The following is a 16,042-nucleotide window of genomic DNA, read 5'->3' on the forward strand; positions in this document are numbered from 1 at the left end:
AGCCAATTTGGTTTAATAAAAAAAAAACTCCAACAAAAGAACATAAATGTAAATTAAAAAGCAATTTCAAATTACTATCATACTTAATGCGCTTTACAGACTATCAGTTATTCCGGACGGAATGTCGGTGTTTGTAAAGAATCTTACAGTGTGCATTAAGTCCGAAGGCATAATCGCTACTGCTGCATGTTTATGGGTATTACCGATAATTTAGTCATCGCCGGCAAGTCGTATCGATCCGACACACTGTAAGATTCTTTACAAACACCAACATTCCGTCCGGAATAACTGATAGTCTGTGAAGCGTAGGGTTTCCATATGGATAATTTTCAAAAGAGCACCCAGAGAAATGGTTGGTTGCAATTCGATCATTACAATGACGAAATGATGTCAGTAACGTATTTTTTGTTACAAGAACAATGTTTTGATTATTTTCCCCATTATACATCTAACACGACCATAAAAAGTTCACAGGATCAAAACGAAATTCCCATAACCATTCAATTGGTTACAATAACCAATGACGATAAATTTGGTTTTATGCTACATAAAATTGTTGAGTTAACTACCAGCATAGTGAGACCTACATCATGGGAATCAACAAATGGTTGGTACAACCAAAAGTTGAGTATACCAATAGAATCTTAGTTCAATTATAGGACGGGCGTAAGGTAGTTGTTGCAACAAATAAATATTTATATCAACATCGACATGGTAAATGGTATGACGCTACAAAATTTGCAAAACGGGGAACAGCATAATAGTCCGCAATACATTGAATAAAGTTTATCCCATAGAAAAGAAGCTGCCTTCAGGTAAGTATCGCATCGATTTATAAAAAAGGAATATTACAAAATTTCCATAAAAATTGCAGGTTTCATACACCAACAAACACAAATACTTTTTACGGCAAGCGAGCTTTTTTATTGTATTAAGCACACAGGACGAGCCTAAGTCGATCTGTATTTATTTTTAGAGGCTTAAGGAAGAAATTTCTGGCAAGTATATATTGAATTAGGTTCTGTAGTTTGACCACATAATTGCAACCTAATAACCATCTGTCATTGGTATACAAACATTACCTATAAAAAATTGTAAATTGTAATGTAAATTGATCTCACATATATGTAGGTCAAAAGCCTTTGTTGTTAGCAACTTTTGTATTTATTTTCGTAGTTTATTATGATTGTAAATCTTGTAATAAATTAATAAAATCTCAATATAATCTGCCCTTTCATTTAATATTGGAATTTGGTTAGGATAATAATAAAGAAAATCGAGGGCGGTTGCACCAACAAACAAAACAATTTATTTGAGATTGCGCCAACCAATGTAAAGTTGATCCAACATACTACCATGCAGTTACAATTGCCAAATGTTAGTTGTGCTGACAGATATCATTGATAGTTGATGGAACCACCTGCTTTCGGTTGGCAAATAATTCGGTTGAGGCAACGAATTTGTTTTCTGGGTGAGAACTTTCGCTTTTAAAAAAAGAGAACATTTTAACTAAAAAAGAGTTTACAATAAAAAAAATTTTATTAAATAATTAATAATTTTATTGATGTTAAAATTAAAATAATAATAGTTTCTAATGATAGAAACAACGAAACAAATATATAATAAAACAATAAAAAACAAAAAGAATCACACTTCCTTAAAAAATAAACAAAATAAATTGACGACGACAACGTATTGGCGCATTTACGTCGTACGTTCAATTACATCTATTTCTAATTTTTACGCCGTACGTCGAAACGTCGCAATTGTGTTCCGGCCTTTAATTTGTCAACAGATTTAACCCAGTAAACAATTAGTGGCGAATTCCTACTAAATAAATAAAATTCCATCAATCTTGGATTTATTTTTTGAAATAGAGTACATAAAGAGCACTGTTGGACATAAAAATACGGCACCAAAAAAAGATAGTGAACAAAAAGATACGAACACAAAAAGAGAACATGTTCTCTTTAAAAGAGATGTAATGGACAGACTAGTGAAGCGCATAACTTAAAATGTGCACAATATATGAGATATGTTCGACACGAGCACTGTCGTCCGAAATAATTGATAGTCTGTAAAGCGCATAACGAAAATTTAGTCCAATTCAACTTTATGAAGAAAAAAAGAAACAAAAACAAAAAAATTAATACAAAAATATATTAAAAACACTTTCATACTCAAATTCGTACTCAACTAATCATTTTAAGGATTTTTTTATATATAGTGTTAAATCTTGTATTTCATCATAAACATTAGGGCTGTCATTCGGGGATCGATTTTAATAAATCCCGTATTCCGGGATTTTCAAATCACGGAATTTTCAGGGATTTTTTTCCAAAAAATATCGCGATTCAAAATAAAAAAACCCAGGATTTCGAGATTCGCGATATCCCGAATGGCATCCCTACATATATTGAATAGTAGACAGTGTGGAGAGTTATCTATTCGATACAATTTATTCGAAAAAAACGCTACGTTTACAACACTAATGTCAAAAAATTTCGTTGAGCTGTTGTCAATATTGTCATTTCTCTTGGAAAAATGAAAACGTGCACTAGAAAACTTAAATCACACGTTTACAAAATAAGAAAAAATAAACATTTACTAATAAAATAATTAACCAAAGCTATTTGAAAAAGATTCACAAGAGATTAGACTAAAAGTGAATGTTCGAAAATTTTTGAAAAGTATTCAGCATATGTGAAAACTCATCGGTTTTATATAAGGGAATTTCATTAACCTCACACATCACTGCGCAATATGGTTTATGTTTCCGGAAAGAGATGGTAAAACTTCACCTTCAATAGCTTTCTAGTACTCCATTCTCTGAATGAATTTCATAAAATTTACATTGATCAATCTTGTGAAATAGTTAAATATTTCTTTAAAAAATAAAAAAGCTTTTCCAAATCAATTAAGCTTCACGGATAACCGAACTCCAGCATGGCCTTCAATTCCAATATGTCGATTATCAGTGGCAAAACGTCGCTCTCGTCGATACTGAAGACATATTCGACTTCCGAAAGGGAAAAAACAAAAAACGCAATTATGAATAAAGTGCGCTTTGAAATGCCCAAGAAAAAGGGTATTTTGGAAGTGGTGAAGGCTGTGGATGAGAGACAAAACTATGAAACGATGAACGAATTTGTAGCATTTCTGACGGAGAACACTTTAGATGTAAGTGACCATCCAATAGATGTAGTCAAATAAAATGAGTTCAATAATATATTTCATTTCAGGACACCGAATTTACAGCCGTTTTCAATGATGCTCGTTCTATTGCCAATAAATTAAGTCCAAAATATACAATTCTTGTTGAATCCTTGCTATCTCAAACATGGATAAGTAGAAGTTGTGAAGCCCGTAAAGCTTTCAGCGGCTTTTGTTTAGATATATTAGTGGCCCACAATAAGTATTTATCATTTGGTATAACCAAAATAATTGCATCATGGATACCAACTGATAACGACATAGGATTGTGGGTAAATGGCACACCAACCGCAGATTTGGACGATGGATTGCAGGCAATTCATCATTTATTAGAATGTATACTCAATGCTATACCAATGGCTTTCGATGCAACATTAGATGCTATTGAAAACTTATTTCCATATTATAAAAAAGCCACTCATATTGTTGTGGGTTATGTACATAATATGTTAAAACTCATGGAATATAAGCCTATATTCGCAGAAAACATAATACAGCTTTTAATGCAAAAGTAAGTATAAAATTCGGCATTGGGAAGCAATATACTTATTTGGATTTGTACATTTTAGTCTCATCATATTGGATGTCCATGCACCGCGAGCCGCCATAGAAGAACTGGAGAGCGATGATGAAGATGATGAGGGAGACGATGAAGAGGAACAGGAAATGTTTGAAATGGATGACTGTGAAAAAAGTATGCCATAATAAATGGTATAGACAATGATTTTTTAAAAATAATCTTTATTTTTAGAACCAAACCTTGACAAACCCATGAACCACCCGGTAGCCCATACTTTGGATATATGCATGATGAAAATTTTCAATTTTTTGGATACGAAAAGTCCTGCATCGCACATACTCAATGACTCTGAACGCCAACAAAAAACATTGGAATCATTAACATTTCTACGGATAATGATAAAAGCCTTTGACAATGTCATACTACCCATCCACAATACCCACCATGCACAATTTATATTATTTTATTTTTGCAGTTTAAAGGTATGAATGCAAATTTACTACTCTGTATTTTATATTGCAATCACATTTGTATGTATTTTTAGCCATGTTTAGCGGAGACGTTTTTGGCCTCTTTATGGGATAAAATTAAAAATCCAAATTGTTCGGCAGTTATTCGACAAGCTTCAGTGGGATATATGGCTAGTTTCTTAGCACGGTCAAAATTTATAAGCATAAAGTAAGTAAACCAAAACATTAGTTTTCCTAAATTAATTGGATTTGTCTTTGAGCCAAACACAAAATTTTTGATATATTATAAAATGGGTTTGTGTTTCACGTTCGTGATAATGGTGATATGTACACACCATTTTTTTTTTTTTTTTTTGATTCAATCACGAAATTATTTTTTTAATTGAAATGTCCTCGATCACAGAAATTTTAGTATCAATTAAAAAATTTATTGAAGGTCAATTTAAAAATTAATTATCCATTAAAAACATTAATACTATTAATTTTTGTGTCAATTAAAAAAATTATTGAATCAATTAAATTTTTAATTGAATACTTTTTAAAACTCAATTAAAATTTTTGTTCGTGAAAATTTTTACGTTGAAAATTAAGTTAATATTTTCCAGGTCGGCGATAACTTCCAAAATTTAATCAACAGCTTCAAAATGTTTTTTTTTTTTAATTTAGTAATTTTTTTGTAGAATTTTCTTAAAATTTTGGTAGACTATTTTTGAAGCTAGTGGCTACTGTGATTTCTCTGCCTTCTCAATGAGATTTGCGCTCCATATTCGAGTTATATCGAATAACGTAGTCGATTTTCATTAGTCCAAAATTTTGAATGTCAAAAAAAGTTAATTTTACGAATTTTGAATCAGTCGAAATTTCAATTTTAAAAAATATTAAATTCAATATTTCTAATTTCACTAATCGTCTACATCGCCAATTATAGTGATCAAATGACATAAATTACAAAAAAAATTGATTCAGAAAAATTGTCTTAGAACCAAATAATAAAATAAAATAAATTTCGTTCCATTTTAACAATATGATTCAATTAATTTTTACAGCACAGTAAAACATTACCTCAAAGAATTATGTGCATGGGCTCATAAATATATACGTGATTGTGATCAGTATCGTTCAAATGGTTCCCTAAAAGCAAATTTGGTGTTTTTCTCAGTATGCCAAGCAATATTTTATGTGATAGCATTCCGTTCGCGGGATTTAACTGTGGATAAGAAAAGTAAGTATCAAAGTCGTTTTACTGTAGTAATATTTATACTAAAATATCTATAATAAAATTTTTCTCTCTCAACTTACAGGTTTATTATTTTTACAATCGTTACATTTGTCCGCTTTGGTTACATGCAATTTTAATCCATTGCGGGTATGTCTACCAGCTGTTGCCACCGCTTTCGCAGGTGTCACAAGAGCTTATCAATTGGCATATTGTCATGCCATTTTGGAACGTAATGCTCGACGAAAATTGGCAACGGTTTATTCTAATGAGACTGCAACACCCGAAGAGACTTTGGATACTTTCTTTCCATTTGATCCGTATCTTTTGAAAGTGTAAGTAATTATTTCTAAGGTATCCACAATAATTCTCTTTATTGTAGCATACACTTCGAGCCACATTTACATAGATAATCTCTGTTAATTTTGAAATAATTTCGTCAGGTTCTTTGCTAAAATTCGAGATATTTTCACTTTAAGTGGCGAATGATTTAAAGTTAAAATCAAATGTGACCCACAGCGCAAAAATTATGGAGGTGGCGGTATACACCCATATACCAAATTTTAGGGCTCAGTGAGAAGAATCTAATTCTGAAATAATTTCATCATTTTTTTTTTTTCCTCTGTTAAGCACTTAGCAGAGCTCTGTTAAAGCTCAGTTAACGTTAAGGCAATAATAACATAAATTTTAAAGTTCACTTTATTTTCACGAAAATACTCTGGTAGCGAATAGTGGCGAGCCACCGTGGTGCAATGGTTAGCATGCCCGCCTTGCATACACAAGGTCGTGGGTTCGATTCCTGCTTCGACCGAACACCAAAAAGTTTTTCAGCGGTGGATTATCCCACCTCAGTAATGCTGGTGACATTTCCGAGGGTTTCAAAGCTTCTCTAAGTGGTTTCACTGCAATGTGGAACGCCGTTTAGACTATAAAAAGGAGGTCCCTTGTCATTGAGCTTAACATGGAATAGGGCAGCACTCAGTAATAAGAGAGAAGTTCACCAATGTGGTATCACAATGGAATGAATAGTCTAAGTGAGCCTGATACATCGGGCTGCCACCTAACCTAACCTAACGTAATAGTGGCGAAACTCAATTAAAATCCATTGCCATCCAAAAATTAATAGTGGCTGCTACATATGCTAAACGTTGTTGAACCACACTGACTTTTTACTTGCCAATTAGTTTTTCAATACTTTAAATCACTGTCTTTTTTGTTTGATGCTCTTTTTATAAAGTTTTATAATAATATATATTTTTTTCAATTTCAGTTCTGGTCAACGTATTACACCAATTTATTTAGTCTATCAAGCAAGTGAGGCAGAAGATTGCAATGGTGCTGTTGATAATATATCTCAAATAACAGATGCTAATACCGCCCCAACTTCATCTCGTAAACGTGGTGACTCCGAAATGATGGATCATGATATTGATGATTTCATATTATCAGATAAACGGCAAAGATTGACAAGTTTGACAAAGAGTCAAGAAAATCAATTTACCTATGGACTTTCACCAGGTTTTCATATATAGTATGTACATCAAAATTTTATTTATTAACTACACCAAAAAAAAACAACATTGATGAAAACTATTAATCAGAAACTTCCCTAAATTAGTGTGTTGTGATCAACACACGTATATATAAATACAATGGATTCCTCTCAATATTGATAAAATCTTTATGTTTTTAATTTTAAATTTGGTTTTTTCTTTAATGGCCAATTAGTCTATAGTAGTTATAATATATACTATTATAATATTTACAAAAATAAGATAAACAACAGTGAATGAATTTGTAAACAGTTTTTTTTTGTATATGAAAATAATAAATATTAGCTTATTTATTTTATAATGCAATGAATTAAAAAATATATATTACGTTTTTAGATGACGATGTTTTGATTTTTGATGACTTGCCAAATGACCCGATGTCCGAAAGGTTTGCATACATGATGGATCCATTTCACATTTAAATGGTTTTTCATCGGTATGCAGGCGTAGGTGAATTTTCAATGATCTCTGATTGGCATATGGCTTTCCACAAACTTGACATGTTGGTTTTGGCAAACCACCATCTTGGTGTATTAAAATATGTTGCTTTAGAGTTTTCATTATTCGAAAACTTTTCATACAAATATCACATTTGAATGGTTTCTCCTGTGAATGACTTTCTGCCATATGTTTTTTGAGCCATGCATTAAATCGAAATTGTTGTCCACACTTTAGGCACACTATCTGCTCCTGTGTTTTAGGTGGTCTCTGTATTTTTGGTTTTTTCGTTATATTCATATCATTTACAATTATACCCATATTATTGTTATTTTGTATAACAGTTTGTAGGGTAATCTTCCGATGCTGTGATGTATCATTTGCACCATTAACACTGGTTTTTATCAATTGCTTTAAATGTGTCATCATATGACTGCGACAATATGAAACAGTTTTGAACTGTTGATCACAATAGCGACATTTAAAATTTTTGATTGATTGCTTATGAATAAGATCATGTCGTTTTAGGTCATACTTTGTTTGGAACTTTTTATTGCACTGGCGACATTTATATTTGCGATTATTATTATGAATTCTGGTGTGTACTCGCAATGTACATAGGGAAGCATAAAATCTGAATATGAAATATAGAGAACATGTTTTTATAAATAGGGTTTATGGTATGCCTAAGTAGTAAAATGAATTTTAAATAAAAATGATGCCAGTTGTAATTGTTTTTAGTTTTTGTTAGAAGGAATTGCGTCTTAGTTGTGAGTTCAACTTAAAGGGGAAATTTATTAGTTATAACGTAAGTTAAGATGGGTACCATGTTCCTTTTTCGAGTTGAAACACCACTTTACTTTCGCGATTACTTTTCCTTAATTAATTAAAATTATAAATGAAAACAAACATGTTCTTGTAAAGTCTTGCCGAAATTTAGAGGAACACGAAAATGCTCATCAATTGAGTTAATTGAACTGTTTTAATAAAGTAACCGCGAAAAGAAAACATAGTACTGACCTTTACACAAAAAAAAGTCATGAACATTTTTCCAATTAAAGTCTTCATTGAGTTTTAAAAAATATTCAATTAAAAATTTAATTGATTCAACAAATTTTTTTAATTATTTTTTTTTTTAATTGAAACAAAAATCAATCACAAAAATTTATAATATCAATTATCTAATCCAGAGCTTCCCAAATAGGGGGGTGCAGCGTCATTTTTCGTTGAGCAGGTTTTGTATCATTAAATTGGTTAAAACAACGCAAATTGTTAAGTTCAACAAAACATCAATAACATACTACAAAAGAACATACCATTCGTACATTTCGAAATGTTCATTTATAACCACAGTGAGGAAAGAATAGAATTTACATGCAATTCTATAATTTGTTGTAGGTTCCATTATTGGTCGTTCACTTTATTTGCTACGGTTAAATTTCTTGCTAAAATATCAGATCCAGAACCCACTTTTGTATTCATACATTTTAAAAATTTTGAAACCATTTTCGTCACTTTTAGACATAAAGTCAAAATGTCAGTCTTGCCTTCATGTTGAAACTGATTTAAGGCGTACTTTATCAGTAATAGTACCAAATATTAAAAATCTATTTAAGGCGTACTTTATCAGTAAGGCGTACTTTATCAGTAATAGTACCAAATATTAAAAATCTAGCCAATGAAAGGAATAATTGTCAAATTTTCCACTAATTGATAATCTATTTTTATATTAATATTCATTAACATTTTTATTTTTAATTATTTAATTAATTATTGTTAATCATATTTTCAGCTTTTGTTAATATTTATTTCTGTTTGTTTGGGTAAACAAAATTTGTTTTAGGTTGGGGGCGCAACGAAATTGATACATTTTTTGGGGGGCACGAAGCAAATTGGGTTGGGAAGCTCTGATCTAATCGTTTAATCATTTTCTCGACATTTGGAAAAACCACCTTTGCGATAATTGTTTTTTTTTTTTTTCTTTTTTGGTCAAAAAGTAGAAAGGCAAGACTAGTATTTTTAACTTGCAAACAGCATTGAAATTCTATTTTGGACCAAATTTTTTCCAAAATCGGACCAAAATTCCCTCCAGCGGACCAAATTTCAATTTCGAAGAAAAATGCCTTAAAACATATTTTATTGTTGTACATAGTGCTTTTATAAAAAAAGTAAAGTAAACCAGAAAGGAATGATATGATTTAGCGGTTGACATAATAGTCAAAACGTCAACTTTTTAACGTTTTTAAAATTTGAGAAAATATACTTTTTGAAAAGGTCAAACTTTAAAGACAATTTTAGTTGACATCAAAAGTCCAAATGCTGTATTACAAAAAGTTGATTTAAACTTCCCACTTAGAGGAAGTTAAAGACCACGACAGTCACGCATTTGGTTTAATTTGCCTTTGCCCCTTGAATACCCTACTTGAGAGAATACAATAGATTTCCGAATTTTCATCCAATTTGCTGTAGTGTTGCTTCGCACCTATAATTTTATGCGGAAAATGTGGTCCATATCGGTCCATATTCTTATATAGCTCAATCCTAATATTCCACTTCTTTAAAATAAAATGTTAAAATATATATTTTTAAACGCTTTTTAGTTTTATACTCAAGATGCAAAAAGTCAACAATACTATAGACGATTTCATTAATTTTGCAGATTTTTCCAGAAGTTGACTTAAGTAAAATGAAATTTTCTTTCATGTTAGGATACCCAATTTTAAGTCGAATAAACGACTTCATTGAAAAGTTTATCGACTTTTGGACAAGGAATAAACTTTATATCAGAGAAATGATTCTTCTATGCTAAGTAAAATTCGCATTCGTATTTAATAACATGAAATATTCGGCCTCACGATAATATTTTTTTCAGTGCATAGATACTATTGAATATGTGATAAAAATTTTAAATACTAGAAAAAATTTATAAATCTGACCAAATATATGAAAATGGACCAAAAGGGACCAAATTTAAAAATTAGAAATCTTTTGGAGCCATTTTGGTCCGTTCGGACCAAAATGGCAACGCTGTTTGCAAAGTATTTGTATTGCCCAAAACGCAGCAATTCTACTTTTTATAAAGTGGCTAAAATTATTTAATAGAATATTTTTAATAGTCAAAATTGACTTCTAACACAACCTATCTCTGTATTCAGGCCAATGAAAGGGGATCTTCTTCTTAAAGGAGGTCACAAAAAATAAAAATTTAAATTAAAGCTAATACAAGTTTTAGTTTTTCTTTAATAATCGTGCATTATTTTCTTGCATTCAAATTGAAATTTTAACTCACCTTTTACAAACTGAACATTGATGTTTCAACAAATTTTTATGTCGTTTTTCATGTTGTATTAGAGCTTGCTGCGAATGTTGTTCTAAGCCGCATATGGAACATTTGAAACTACCATTTGATTTTTCCTTATTATCTATATATTCTTTTTCTTCACCCTGAAGCATGCATATAGGAGGTGGAAGTAATGTCTTTAACATTGTCAATTCATAGTCAGCATGACTGTGACTTAAATACATTTTTAATGAGTGAAATACTTTGGGGCATTCTTTGCAATTGAAACTTATATAAAACTCGGGTGAGTGTAAGCTAGAAAAAAAGAGGACATTTTTTTGTTATAAACCTTTCAATGAATTGAATCATTGATAAATTTATCTAGATAAATTTCAAACATATCAAAATACTAATATGCCTTTATTACCTTATATGCCTATCGAATCCAGTTATTGTAGAGAATCCTTCGAAACATTTTGGACATTTATAATATTTTTGTTCCTCACTTAAAATATGTGTTGAACAATGTCGTTTCAATTCATTTTGAGTGGGAAATGATTTCTTGCACATTACACATATATAAGGTCGTATTTTTGTATGCGTACGACGATGCCTTATAAAAGAAAATACGAATATGAAAAAGAAATTTTTTAACAAAAACATATTCTCCAATACCTTATGTATCCAGATTTTTTTCTAAATTCCTTGCTGCAATATTCACATATATAGTAAAATCCTTCGGCTCTTTTGATCCGTTGCACTTTGTATATTTCTACTTTGCCATAAGGATTTAAACGATCTTTTATAGTTATTTCATCTACTATAGCATCATCTATTGAGGTATTTTTAGTTTCATTGTGGGTATTATCATCCACTTCACAACCATCATTATGTGTTACCGCTATAGCTGCCTGAAGTTGTTTCAGTTCTTCTAATACATTCTCGGCTAATATATGAGGATCGTTTTCTATTGGCACCGACATCCCATTAGCCATTTCAGTAGATTCTTGATTGATATCTTTATGAGCAGAAAGCATATGTTTGGAGAGAGAAATTTGTTTATTATACACACGAGGACAGTGAGGACATTTAAATGCTTCAAATATAACACCATGAGCTTTCTTCAAATGATTGCGCAAATTGAATTGATTATTAAATCTGGAATACAAACAAATGAGACAAATAGACGTTTTGTAGCCACTACAACCGCCGTGTAATAAAATAAGTTAAGAAGAAACGATTACCTCAATTCGCAATGATCACAGGCCAATCTTTGTGGTTGTTCATGCAACTCTCTTACGTGTCGTATACAGGAAGACCTTTGGGTGAAACTCTTATTACATATGTGACACTGTCAAAAAATGAATATTTAAGAATTGTTATCAAAAGATGAATTAATACATCAACTACCTGATGAGGTTTCTCATGGGCCTGAAATTTCGTTCTACGATTTTTCAATTTCGTTTTATCCAGAGAGATATTATCACCTATCCCACCAGGGGACAATTCATAGTTCACCTCTTCATGATAATTATTATTTGCACTCTCCTTCGAGTTGCATTCGAGAAATTCCTTACGATGGTATTCCTCGTAATGCTGCCTCAAATCCATACCTGCCCCAATTTGAAATTTACAAAAGTAACAAAAGCAAGGAGGCAATAAAATATTGCTTAGGATTTCAACCGCATTATCCATAGTGTAAACTATTCCATAAAATCACGTATTTTTGGCAAAAATTGTAAAAAAATAAAATTACTTCAATAGATTTATTGACATTTGCCATATGTTTACGTGTATTTGTCATTCACACTGCATTGATGACACTCGCAGCGTAGCAACAATTATTGAACGTAAAGTAACAATGTGTAACGGTAATTTTTTTAAAATTCTTTATCAGCTTTTTCACCAAAACTCTAAACCAGAGAACGATTCACGAAATTTGAAAGGTTTGTGACTTTGAATGATATGTACGTGAATCGTTTCGTGTGTTCAAACCCAGTTTTGACCAAACACGAAAAAGTTTTTCAGCGGTGGATTATCTCACCTCAGCAATGCTGGTGACATTTCTGAGCGTTTCAAAGCTTCTCTAAACGGTTTCACTGCAATATGGAATGCCGTTCGGACTCGGCTATAAAAAGGAGGTCCCTTGTCATTGAGCTTAACATGGAATAGGGCAGCACTCAGTGATAAGAGAGAAGTTCACCACTGTGGTATCACAATGGACTGAATAGCCTAAGTGAGCCTGAAATATCGGGCTGCCAATATACCTAACCTAACCTACCGTAACAGTTTAACTTTTTTGCATTTAAATTTTTAATAAATAGTTTTTATTATGGAATGTGTAGTCCAAAATGGGCCTGAATTGAAAGTCAAGATTGATATTTTGTGCCTAGAGCAGAAAGTGCAGAGTTTTAAGAGAGAGAGCATATAGATAATGTGTTATACCAGAAAAGTTTGGGCATGATTCACGGGGTAATTATAGCGTAAATGGTAAGCATGTTTGTTTTTAGAAGTCGACCACCGCCCGACCAGGCAATCTATGTTAGACGTCATCTGCTCACTTGCTTTCTCAATCTCATAGTATAGTCGCACATTTCATTTACGCTGGACAAAACTAGTGTTTCATTCCATATTGTGACTTTGGTTCTCCAACCTACTTAAATAAAACACAGCTCGACATTAGGCTAGAGTATTTCATCCTCTATGCTTCAAATCCGGAAAAAATTATAATTGAACAGATACGTAGAACTCTGCGGTTTCTTTGAAAGTTATGAGTAACCTACAAAACTCTGTTTCTGCAGTAGGTTTTAGACACTACAATAAAAACTCTATTCGAACAAATATTTATTTTAGAAAAAATATTTCTAAAGCATGTATTTTTGTCTGAATGATGATAAAAAGTGTCAAGAGAAACATTTTGTTATAATTTATTTTTTATTCTTTTTCTTAGATTCTTCACGAATCTAAGCTGCAATCCCATATACGGAATCCAAATCTATAAAAACATAACAATCATAAATTATTAATTTTATTATACAGCCGAAGTTTCCTATTATGAATCTTGACGGGACCAGAAAATTACATTATATAGAAACTTCATTATACAGAAATTATATCAGATTGCAAGAAAATGGAAAGGAAAACAGCAGAGTTTTTCCAATTTGTTTATTAGAGAGAGGGCTTCATTGTATAAAATTTCACTGTAGAGAAGTTTGACTTTATTATTGAAGTGCTAACCACATTCCACGATACTGAACACCCTTAATCAAAAATTTACAGAATGCAAAAAAAAGCTATGCTTGGATTGGCCTATATCACATCTAGAAAAAAATTGAATTTTCTCATTATCCATCTAAGGAATGCGTCTTCAAAATATAACAAATGAATCCTATGTTATTGATGTCCTGAATACTATATTCGATTTTGTAGTTGTAGCTGCAGATATGTTGACTTATATCCATTTTCAAAGCAACCGATTTTTGGTATTGATCTTTCTATCGTATTCATACTGTTTGCTCTATCAGTAATCTACATATTTATGTCCATGTGTTTACTTTGTGGTAAACAATATCTCAACAGCATTATTTACCATAAATAAAAAAAAAACTTACCTATAACGTTAAACATATAAAAATATAAGACCAATGTTTCCACTTTAGTTGTATTTTCACTATTAGTTCTTTGTTTTATTTTTGTCTTCCTTTAAAATGTACAGGATAATTTTCATAGAAAAGCATCTCCGATCTACAACAGCTTGTAAAAAATTACTTCAAACAAAAATCCTTCTATCACCCCCAGATATGTTAAACATAACTTAAGCAATGAATTCATAAGGAATGGGAGCCAAAACAATTGGTTCCTCGATTTGTTTGACGAAATGAGCCTTTTTGGGTTGGGCAGGTTGACGTTTCAAATTAACCCAGGTACCCTTAGCCTTGGCATCCTTCAACAAGCGTTCGTTTTCCTTGACGCGACGCAAGAAATCCTCACGGCACTTGGAGTGATGGACATGTTCAATGCGAACATTGATGCGCTTGGGTAGGATCTTTCCGCGCACACGCTTGTTTACAATAACACCAACAGCATGGGGGGTAACATTGAAGACACGGCCAGTTTTGCCATGATAGGCCTTGTAAGGCATACCCTTTTGAACAGCACCGTTACCTTTGATGTCCACAATATCGCCGTTCTTGAAGACACGCATGTAGGTGGACAATGGGATGACACCATGCTTGCGGAAGGGGCGAGAGAACATGTCTCTGGTGCCGCGACGATAACCCTTGGAATTAGTCATGTTGTTGTGTGTGGTTCCCTGTAGAGAAACAATGAGGAAAATCCATAAAATTCCATGTTTATCACATAAAACACATTGCCACTAAACATATTCATCACATATCCATAGGATTTTTATTGTTTTGTAAATGAATTAGCGAAATTTTTGTAAAAAATCACTAACCTTTTAGAAAATACCGTCCACGCGGTCTTATATTCAGAGAAAAAGAACTCGGGAAAAGAAAGATGGCGACGGCTGAGTATTGCCAGTGGTAAATTTTAGTTTTCTCAGTTTGACAGCAGTGCAACATGCTGAATTAGTGAGACGTTATAGAGCGTATATAACGTTAATGTAAGCACACGAGACAGTATTGGGCGAAGTGATTGGGACAACTAGTACATTTATATTTTTAATATTTTTTACAACCAAGCCTAAACGGTCATATACAGTTACAGAGGTGCTCATCAAATGTATTTTAAATTTTAATTATTACAAACGTTGTTTACAGCGCATTATTGAAAACAGCCTTACTATCACTTTGTAAGGGAATGCTTTCCGAAGACATTTTCTTTAATACTACCCAATAAACACAGGATGAGCGTTTTTCAAATGCAACAACTTTTCAGTTTGAGGGTAAATATAATTTTCAATATAAATTCAACTTGACTTGAAACAGCTCATCTTCAATACATCTTCAAATTGATTGCGAATTACTTCCAATTTGCCAAAATGTTGATGAAATCTTTGAAAAGGTGTTGAAGATAATATGAGAAAACTTTGACAAAACACTACGCTAAAATGCAAACTTATATTTATAAATATAAGTTCATACCGATATTATTTTAATTACCATGAAAAGGGCCTCATCCGAGTCCACTATATAGTCTCATTTTAATAGGTGGATGTGGCAGTAGTTCGTAGTCTATTTCGTAAATGAAATTTGCAAGTTTTTGTTTGAGTCTAATAAAAAACTTAAATTTATTTTCACAAATTTTGTCTGAATTAAGAGTGTTACATGTTTTACATTCATTTAAAACTATTGAGGAAAATAAGCGAACAAAAAAAAAAAGCAATAACAG

At 31.8% G+C, this 16,042-nt stretch overlaps 3 protein-coding genes across 5 annotated transcripts; 1 reads left to right on the forward strand and 2 right to left on the reverse strand.

The window, feature by feature from the left end:
• The first annotated feature begins 2,521 nt into the window (after positions 1 to 2,521).
• Positions 2,522 to 7,307, forward strand: Tif-IA (RNA polymerase I-specific transcription initiation factor RRN3 homolog Tif-IA). 3 transcript variants are annotated; one of them, XM_075293324.1, is made up of 9 exons: positions 2,522 to 2,789; positions 2,904 to 3,180; positions 3,243 to 3,724; positions 3,783 to 3,907; positions 3,965 to 4,215; positions 4,278 to 4,411; positions 5,250 to 5,425; positions 5,505 to 5,754; positions 6,690 to 7,307. In XM_075293324.1, the coding sequence occupies exons 2-9, from the start codon at positions 2,947 to 2,949 to the stop codon at positions 6,949 to 6,951; spliced, it is 1,914 nt and encodes a 637-aa protein (XP_075149439.1). In that variant the 5' UTR covers positions 2,522 to 2,789; positions 2,904 to 2,946; the 3' UTR covers positions 6,952 to 7,307. The 3 variants fall into 3 exon arrangements, with proteins under 3 accessions (XP_075149439.1, XP_075149440.1, XP_075149438.1); XM_075293325.1 differs by having other exon boundaries at positions 2,923 to 3,180; XM_075293323.1 differs by having other exon boundaries at positions 2,522 to 3,180.
• Positions 7,210 to 12,476, reverse strand: LOC142223424 (uncharacterized). The gene is made up of 6 exons (XM_075293322.1): positions 12,101 to 12,476; positions 11,935 to 12,041; positions 11,366 to 11,848; positions 11,118 to 11,303; positions 10,700 to 11,005; positions 7,210 to 8,044 (listed from the first exon to the last, which is right to left on the reverse strand). The coding sequence occupies exons 1-6, from the start codon at positions 12,383 to 12,385 to the stop codon at positions 7,297 to 7,299; spliced, it is 2,115 nt and encodes a 704-aa protein (XP_075149437.1). The 5' UTR covers positions 12,386 to 12,476; the 3' UTR covers positions 7,210 to 7,296.
• Positions 12,477 to 14,337: 1,861 nt separating this feature from the next.
• On the reverse strand, positions 14,338 to 15,277 carry RpL21 (ribosomal protein L21). Its single transcript, XM_075293326.1, has 2 exons — positions 15,147 to 15,277; positions 14,338 to 15,002 (listed from the first exon to the last, which is right to left on the reverse strand). Exon 2 carries the CDS (start codon positions 14,982 to 14,984, stop codon positions 14,505 to 14,507), a length of 480 nt encoding a protein of 159 aa, XP_075149441.1. The 5' UTR covers positions 14,985 to 15,002; positions 15,147 to 15,277; the 3' UTR covers positions 14,338 to 14,504.
• Positions 15,278 to 16,042: the final 765 nt, after the last annotated feature.

Source organism: Haematobia irritans, chromosome 2, assembly GCF_050003625.1.
Source record: "Haematobia irritans isolate KBUSLIRL chromosome 2, ASM5000362v1, whole genome shotgun sequence".
Lineage (NCBI taxonomy): Eukaryota > Metazoa > Arthropoda > Insecta > Diptera > Muscidae > Haematobia > Haematobia irritans.

What these genes read in the sequence shown, in the direction of transcription:
- Tif-IA (XM_075293323.1), top strand. Translation starts at nt 2,947, where the DNA reads ATGGCCTTCAATTCCAATATGTCGATTATCAGTGGCAAAACGTCGCTC. An exon ending in TGACGGAGAACACTTTAGAT is followed by an intron (nt 3,181 to 3,242) that starts GTAAGTGACCAT and finishes ATTTCATTTCAG; the next exon opens with GACACCGAATTTACAGCCGT. An exon ending in TTTAACTGTGGATAAGAAAA is followed by an intron (nt 5,426 to 5,504) that starts GTAAGTATCAAA and finishes CTCAACTTACAG; the next exon opens with GTTTATTATTTTTACAATCG.
- LOC142223424 (XM_075293322.1), bottom strand. Translation starts at nt 12,385, where the DNA reads ATGGATAATGCGGTTGAAATCCTAAGCAATATTTTATTGCCTCCTTGC. An exon ending in AAAAAATCTGGATACATAAG is followed by an intron (nt 11,304 to 11,365) that starts GTATTGGAGAAT and finishes TTCTTTTATAAG; the next exon opens with GCATCGTCGTACGCATACAA. An exon ending in CAATGTTCAGTTTGTAAAAG is followed by an intron (nt 8,045 to 10,699) that starts GTGAGTTAAAAT and finishes TTTCATATTCAG; the next exon opens with ATTTTATGCTTCCCTATGTA.
- RpL21 (XM_075293326.1), bottom strand. Translation starts at nt 14,984, where the DNA reads ATGACTAATTCCAAGGGTTATCGTCGCGGCACCAGAGACATGTTCTCT.